The 8,839-nt window shown below is 36.2% G+C and overlaps 1 protein-coding gene across 1 annotated transcript; it reads left to right on the top strand.

Moving 5' to 3' along the window:
* The first annotated feature begins 7,489 nt into the window (after positions 1–7,489).
* LOC116134772 (zinc finger BED domain-containing protein RICESLEEPER 2-like) lies at positions 7,490–8,370 on the top strand. Its single transcript, XM_031420421.1, has 2 exons — positions 7,490–7,678; positions 7,774–8,370. Exons 1-2 carry the CDS (start codon positions 7,490–7,492, stop codon positions 8,368–8,370), a joined length of 786 nt encoding a protein of 261 aa, XP_031276281.1.
* The last annotated feature ends 469 nt before the right edge of the window (positions 8,371–8,839 follow it).

Raw genomic sequence — 8,839 nt, 5'->3', positions numbered from 1 at the left:
GATGAAAAAGTTGAAACTGGAATCTTTATTGGCTACAACAGTCAATCCAAGGCCTATGGAGTCTTCAATCCAAACACTAACAAGATTCTGATCACAAGAGATGTCAGAGTCGATGAGATGTCGGTTTAGAATTGGGAAGAGAAAAGAATCGAAGAAGAAGCAAGGCCTCAGCAGAAAAAGGTCGTTGAGAACCATAACAACGATGAAGAAGATTTAGATGCTGATAAGGAATTTTCAGTTAAAGGCATCGGGCCTTTAGTTGAAGTATATGAGAGGTGTAATGTTGCTATAATGGGCTTACAAGCTACTCTGAAGCTACGAAGTCAAAAGAATGGAGAGTTACGATGAAGGAAGACTTAAGCATGATCGAGAAGAATGAAACCTGGAAGTTGGTTGATAGACCATCAAATTTGAAGGTCATTAAAGTTAAATGGATCTTTAAGACTAAACTAAACGTTGATGGATCAGTCAACAAACATAAAGCACGACTTGTAGCCAAAAGCTATGCACAACAATATAGAGTAGATTTTTCAAACACATTTGCTCTAATTTCGAGAGATGACACGATCAGACTTCTCCTTACTTTGGTAGCTTAATTTAAGTAGAAGATTTTCCAATTAGATATCAAGTCAGCTTTCTTGAATGGCTACTTGAATGAAGAAATTTATGTGGAGCGACCAGAGGGCTTTATAGCTAAAAGGAGTGAGGATAAGATATCATTGTTGAAAAAGGCCTTATATGGTTTGAAGCAGGCTCCTAAAGCCCGGTATAGCCGAATAAATGAATATATATACAACCTCGGTTATACTAGAAGCCCTAATTAGCATACTTTCCATGCGAAGAAGTTAGAAGATGGTTTGATTATAGTCTCCTTGTATGTTGATAACTTGCTTATAACTGAAAACAATCCTGATCGGGTGGAGCAATTCAAGGAAGCAATGCATAAGGAAACAATCCTGATCAGATGACATTCTTTCTTGAGATGGAGATAAATCAATCTTCAAATGACATATTTGTTTGCAAAAAGAAATATTCAAATAAGATCTTGAAGAAGTTCAGCATAGAGAGTTGTAATCCAGTGAGCACTCCACTAGCACAAAATCAAAAGTTGTATAAAGAAGATGGAGTTCACAAGGTCGATGAAAGCAGATATAAAAGTTTGATAGGCTGCTTGTTGTATTCGACAGTAACATGACCTAATATCATGTTTGCAATCAGTCTACTCTCTAGATTTATGATCGCGCCTAGTGAAATTCATTTCAAGGTGATAAAGAGAGTACTCAGATATGTCAAAGGAACTGTAGACCTTGGAATATGGTTCAAAGGTCTGAAGAATTAAATCCAGTTGGATATACAGATAGTGACTAGGCTAGATCAGTTGAAGATATGAAAAGCACATCTGGTTATGTGTTTTTCTTAAACTCAAGAGTTTTTAGTTGGTTGTCTAGGAAGCAAGAAACGATGGCTCAATCAACTGCAAAAGTAGAATATATCTATGTAACTGCTGCAGTGAATCAAGTGATCTGGCTAAGGAAGATCTTGAAGGATATGAAGCTGGAACAATGTGATCCCACAATAATCTATTGTGACAATCAATCAACTATTGCAATGGCCAAGAATCCTGTTTTTCATGGTTGAACAAAGCATATAAAGATCAAGTTTCATGCTGTTAGAGAAGCCGAGAAAAATAAAGAAGTTAAGATCGTTCATTGTTGAATCTAAAGAACAGGTCGTTGATGTCCTGACAAAAGCTCTAAACAAATCCAAGTTTGAAGAACTGAGACTTAAACTTGGTGTTTCCAACAAAGATATCAATGAGAAGTGTTAAAGCAAGTGATATCTTGCTGGAAGCATGTTAATATGATCTGAATGCTTGTGATCTGATGTGTGCAACCTAAGATGGATGCAAGTTGTAGATAGATGTGTTCAGATGCAACTAGGAAGTAATGCGACCTGGAAGCGATGCAAGCTGGATTGCATGCGAACTAATGTGCATGCAATCTGATGCAATATGCAACCTGAAAAGGTCGAGGTTCAGAGCTGATCTAGAAGCTATTGTGTCAGAGTTTTGGTCAACTACCTCAAGTAGTTTAGCTGAATTTTAGGATTGTAAAAGCTAACATATTTTGTGTTAGTTAAGATTATGTGGCTCTGCTATAATGTTTTAGAAATATCTCTGTAGATTAGGTATGCATTTGATTCTCTGCAAGAGTAAGTATTTAAGTGATGTAAATGATGATGTAAAATGTTTGTATATAATCGTTGTTTATGCTAATGAAGAGAAGAGACAAACCATTCCAGCACAGGAGTCTCTAAAAACTTTTGTTCTTTCCTTTGTATTCTCCAGCTTGTAAACCAACACTGTATGTTTCTCTAGCAATTAAATTACATATTGAAATTCATTTTTCTCTCTAAAAGTTAGGATCTATTGCGAATCTCATTAAACCTGATAACTTATGGTAAACTTCAATACATAAATCAAATTGGTTGAGTAAAAAAAAACTCAAAGGAGATGACCGCGAGTTGACAGCTGCCAACAAGTTGGCGACCGTTGGTGAATTGACAGAGAATGACGAATTGAAGGAAAAAGATGAACTGACAACAAATGAAAAATTTATTGATAATGGTGGCTATTGTGGTGAAGATGAGGGAGAAAGTAGAACTAGATAAGGGAGAAAATAGAAGTAGATGCCAACAGTATGATCGAGAATGATGAATTGAAGCAGAAAGATGAACCAACAGCAAACTAAAGGGCAACTAATGAGAACGAGAGAGGAAGTAGTATGAGAGTAGAAAACCAATTTCTTTTAAAAAGTAAATGACATTTTCCCACCCAAGGTTTGACGTAAAGACATTTTCCCACCCACAGGTCATATTCAATTATTCATTAGTAAAATCTGTTAATTACAATGTATATTTGTTGTAAAGACAAAAATACCCTTTATTATGTAACTTAATATTTTTTTTTATTTTTTTATGTCATGTCAACAGAGTCAATTATCTATATACCCACTATTTAAATATGAAATTATTGATATACCCTCAATTATATAAGGGATGTAATTTATCAATTTGTCCTTCCAATTTTTTATTAAAGTAATGTTTTAATTAAATGAAGTTATCGTTGACCCTTGAATACTATAGGCGTTGTCATTAGTGGGTTTTGTCAATCTCTAGTGCCCGATTACAGCCTTACCATCCTAGATAGCCTCCTATCCACACATAGGTGCACTAACATCGTTCACAACTGTCATGTCTCTTCTTGCTTCAGTCACACCTACATCTCGTGACTATGAAGGTGCATCTGCAGGCATTCGCCATCATTCGGCCACAACCACAACACTCTCAGCCGAAGCCTTCTTCTCTGCAACCTCGTCGCCACACTGCAATCAATTGTGATCAATCGCACCTGTCTTTGCAATCACATAATTTGATTATGTCTGTCTTCACTGCCATCGTCTGCTTGCATCCTCGACGTTGCTGCCTCTCTTTTCCAACTTTAACAATCGTGTCGCACGACTGCCTTTCCACCATTGTTTCTCTGTAAAAATCTTGCCGCTCTCCCCCTTACAGCCCCACTCTTGTCTTCCACACCTTAATCTTGTCGCAACACAACTTCCACATGTTAAGGTAGGTGCCCTAAAGTCAATCAAATTGTAGCATTTAACTACTTGTAAAATATGTTGATATTAATAAAAGGCAATTTGACTATGTTATAAGTCTGAACTATATTATGTAAATCGTATTTTGTATATGTTATGATATATGTTCTTAGAATGGTAGAATCATGACAAGGGTATCAAGTGCTTTAAATCTTGATTGTAATAACCCTATGATCACATTAGATGGTCATTCTAGAAATCGTCCGTAACCCTAATATTATTATGAAGTAAAGGCACATATAATACTGTAAGGCTATCATATCTTTGGATGACTTTATCAAAAGTTAGTAACAGATTTTGCATGTTAAAGTTGTTTGTTAATAACTTGGTGTGACGCATGTATGCTTGCAATTGGCAAGTTCACTAGACATAACCAACCAGAGGATTCTATATAGATGATAACCCCAATATCTATGGAATACATCCTCTAATGAATGGTGGTGTATGTGATCATCAAACTTGAGATCACCAAAGCATTGTGTGTAAATATCAGTGTAGTTTGGCATTGGCCTAACGTAATCCTATTTAGGGTTATCAGTATGTAAGTGATTGGTTGCATTGAGAAGTATATTATGGTTGTGGTAGATCGATATATGATTCATCACTCTTGATTACAAGAGTATTATCTCACTGGATAATTCGATAAACAAAAACGAAAGCAAAACTGTGGCCACAGTGGAATTGAGTTGGTGCTCAAGTTCTGTTAAGTCGTTAGTTTGAATTACCGAGTACGAACATGTCAATGCAGCATATTTGAAGTTGACATTATTTTTGTACTTCAAACCTTGATGAGATAATTGATTATGAAAGAATTTGATTACACAGTAATCATATTGTTGACAGGTAGTTGATACGTTGAATCTGAATCTATCGGGTGACCCTGATACGTTGCTAGAGGCCAACCAGGGTCCATGTGTAATGAGACAACTGATTTAGTGTAAATTGTGATATTACCCACTGTCGATATGATAAGAAACCTACGGGTTACTCACTTAAAAGACAAATCAAAGAAGATTTGGAGTATGGGCATTTTTGTTATTTTAGGGTGAAAGGTATTTTGGTAATTCTTACGGTGCAATTAAATTTGCTGAAGGTTGTTGCCTAATAGGTTGTTGCTTATGCCCAATTTTAATATTGGATTTTAATTTGTAAGATTACTGATTTATTCAAATATAAATATTGGGGTGTGTGTGTGTGTGTGTGTGCGTGTGTGTGTGTATATATATATATTAAAATGAATAAATAAATCATTATTTAAATAATATATTGGTGTATATGCATTTTAAAAAGTGAATTATTATTGTACGGTTAAAGCAATAATAATAAAATACCAAACCGGCTTTTTCTTGGGCACTAAGTAAAGTCTAATTATTTATATATAAATAATAGATATTAGTGGAGGGCACTTTTGTAATTGTTCAAGGGTAATTAGGGATAGGGCTTGCCTGTAAAAAGGCGCTTAACCCTAAAATTTTATTAGCTCACTCTTGCCTCTTTTAAACTAAAAGTTGTAGAGAGAATTTTCTAAGGAAAATTTCTCCTCTTTTTCTTCTCTGAACCTCCTTGATCAAACTAGCAAATTGATTGTGTGGGGATTCTTGTCTTTGTGTGGGTTTCCATTCGTGAAGTGGAAGCATTTTGCTACAACATCCGAAGGAGCCTCCAATCAAAGATTTGATTACAACTCTTGTTTAATCTTATGTATATGTTTGTTTTAAAGGGTTTTTAACATCAAACTATGATCCGGGTTAATGAGCTTCGAATAAAAATGTTTGTTTTTTACTTTGCCCTTCATTTGATTAAATTCATACACCATAGCCAACCACAACTAGGGGTGCAGTCGAACCGAGTAGCTCATGAGCTACTCGGATTCGACTCTTGACGAGCTCGGCCTCGACTCGTCGGAGAATGAGTAGTTCACGAGTTCGAGCTCAACTTCAAGGTCGTGAATAATGTCAAGTTTTTTGGGCTCGATTCGAACTGTTCGTGAGCTATTCGAAGAACTCGAGACATCATTCGAGCAGGAGAGCTCGTGAGATTGATCAGTGAGGCAAAGCTCGCGTATTAATATTTGCCCTAAAATCTGAAATCAAGTCATTCATTCAACCGAAAACAAAGACATTCAGCTATTCACCTCTGCCAAAACACATCGCAAGATCTGAGACACCACTATTGTCCAGCCTTCATTTAGCTACTACCGACCAACGACCAACTTCAGCTACTACTGTCCACCATCGTCTTCCCTTCTTCACTTCCTTGCTGCCACAAGGTAGATTTTCCTGTTTCTTGACACCCAAATTTGTAATTCAACTTAAGCAAGTGTAATTAGACTTTCATTAATTAATTTCCTGCTTCTTGTGTTGCTGAATAGCTTAAAATAGAATATATAAGCTATAGGACAACATGTTATGGGTAAAAGTTGTCTCTTGCCGTGAGTCTCATTAATTTATTTTTTTTCCTCCCTATTTAGTTGTTTCTTAGTTACAAATTCTTCATGGGTTTATGTTGACTTTGCTAGATATTTGGAAATTAGAAGCTGGGTGATGAGTTGCGTTAATTTTTGGAAGTTTGCAGAGAACTTGTTATGTGTTTGATGAAATGCCTCTGAGAGAAGAGTTTTGATGGTTATGATGGGATTTTGATAACTTTTAACAAGTCAAAGTTAATAATGTACTTTTGTTTAAACTCCTGAGAGACTTGTTGACTTTTATATATGAATATTCAAGTAATATATAAATTTTCTTAATGACTAGTTCATAATTGTAGTAGTTATTGGCGATATAGATGCGGGATTTATAGTGTTGATATTCATATCGAGTGTTTTCTATCAACGTCTGATGCGTCAACGTCTAGAGGTTTTCCTCCATATCCTAATGGTCCAGTTGCTTTAAATCCTTGGTACCCTTCGTTGCCTGCATATATCCTTCGTATTTGTGTTCTCGTGGTGCTAATTCTTCCAATACGTATCATGTTCCTTATACTCGTGGCACTATAGTTTCCATTTTATAATTTAATTTTTCTTTTGTCTCAACATATTTTAAGTACTCTTCTCTCAGAGGTATTTTATAATATTTGTTTTTGTGGAAATCCAGTTTCTTTATGAGCCAAAATAAGCTCTCTTCATGACAGAACACCAACAGTGCTCCTATAGTGAGAAACATAGGAAAGTTTTGAATTTAGAACCATAGGAATAGAACACCATTTGGCATGACTCAACGTATTTTTGAACATATAGCTGTAAACATTTATTTGGGGTTGACAACTTGGTTTGGGAACCAAATGATTCCAAACTTTAATGGGGCAACTTTGAGATTGAAGAATGAAATTCCTTCGATAATTGAACCAACAGATTATGGGATTTTGATAACTTTTAACAAGTCAAAGTTACTTGATTTCGCATTCTGACTTTATATTTTTTTGCAGAGGTATTTGTTTATTCCAATGGAGCATCTGTCATTCACCCCCAATCCAACACACCCTTCCATTTCATGAATGCAACCAGTAAAAGATATCTTTGAAACCTGGTCTGATGATGATGCGACACCCACAGGCACACCTGGTGATGGTGTTGATGCAGGAAATTAATCTTTTTCAAAGGAAAAAAACGACCAAAGACATCGGTGGTTTGGAATGAATTTAAAGAGGTAGTTCTACCAGATGGTTCTACAAAGGGAGAGTGTATTCATTGTAAGGCAAAGCTTGCAATAACGGAGACCAAGAGCACAACTCAGTTTGCAAGACATTTGAAATCATGTTTGAAGCGAATAGGTAGTCAGATGCAAACACAGTTGTTTTTTCGGCCACCCAGTTCAACGGATGATATCTCAATGCGATTTGCACTTGCATTTTCAGATGCCAAGTTTGATATGAACTTGATGCGAGAACTAGCTGCAAATTGGGTGCTCATGCACGAGCATCCATTTACAATTGTGGAGGAGGAGGGTTTTAACATGATGCAAAAATGTGGTATGCCACTATGGGAGAAGATAATGCGTACTGCTTTGAAACAACATTGTGTGACTATGTATGAGATACAAAATAATTGGTTAATTTGCTTAAGAGTATTAACAAAATTAGTTTGACAACTGATCTATGGAATTCTTCTAATCAGAAGCTTGAGTACATGGTTGTCACCGGACATTTTATTGATAATGATTGGAAGTTTCAGAAGCGTGTGCTCAATTTTGTTCATATACCGGCTCCTCGGCATAGTGTTGAGATTGCTGCTACTATTCATAAGTGTTTAATTGAATGGGAAATTGAGAACAAGGTGTTCAGTATCTTGGTTGACAATGCTTCAAGTAATGACGTGACAATCAAGATTTTGAGGGAGAATTTAGGAAGAAACAAGAAGCTAATGAGTGGTGGGAGGTTGTTTCATATGCGGTGCGCGGCACACATATTGAATCTCATGGTTCAGGATGGGCTTTCCCAGATTAAGCCCATCATTCAAGACATAGTGACTGTGTATGTCAAGCAATCAAAGACCAGAGCAATTATGTTTGTAGAGATTGTTCAGATGTTGCAGTTGCCTAAACAGAAACTCATACTTGATTGCAAAAAGAGGTGGAATTCTACTTATCAGATGTTGACACTTGCAATTCAGTATAGAGATGTGTTTCCAATGTTAGTTCAATTGGATAATAACTTTACTTTTACCCTAACAAATGAAGATTGGGAAAAACTTAAGAAAGTGTGTGAGATTTAGGAAGCCTTCAACTTGGCAACTAATGTCATATCGGGGAGTGACCACCCCGCTTCAAACTTATTTTTGCAAGAAATTGTTAACATAAAAGAATTGCTAGATGAAAAGTGTTCTGATGATGGTGATTTCATTCGGTCAATGGTGGAAAAGATGAAAGAAAATTTTGACAAGTATTGGGGGGAATGCAATTTCGTAATAGCAATTGCAACTGTATTGGATCCGAGGATGAAAATGAGGATGTTGCAATTTGCCTACCCACAAATGTATCCTACTGAAGAAGCACAAGACAAAATTGATGAAGTGCAAGCTACCTTGTATGAGATTTATGAGGAATATGCAGCGGAAACTCAATTTGCCAACAGTGAACCACCGGTAGAAATCAGTAAAGTTCAACGAGACAATGTACAACGCCCTAAACGTACTAGTTCACGGTTCTACCAGTTTGTTAGGACAACTGAAATGGTGCAACATG

This window comes from Pistacia vera, unplaced genomic scaffold (assembly GCF_008641045.1).
Source record: "Pistacia vera cultivar Batoury unplaced genomic scaffold, PisVer_v2 Contig291, whole genome shotgun sequence".
Classification (NCBI taxonomy): Eukaryota; Viridiplantae; Streptophyta; class Magnoliopsida; order Sapindales; family Anacardiaceae; genus Pistacia; species Pistacia vera.
This window is presented reverse-complemented; position numbering and strand designations above follow the sequence as displayed.

What these genes read in the sequence shown, in the direction of transcription:
- LOC116134772 (XM_031420421.1), top strand. Translation starts at nt 7,490, where the DNA reads ATGCGATTTGCACTTGCATTTTCAGATGCCAAGTTTGATATGAACTTG. An exon ending in CTGCTTTGAAACAACATTGT is followed by an intron (nt 7,679 to 7,773) that starts GTGACTATGTAT and finishes TCTTCTAATCAG; the next exon opens with AAGCTTGAGTACATGGTTGT.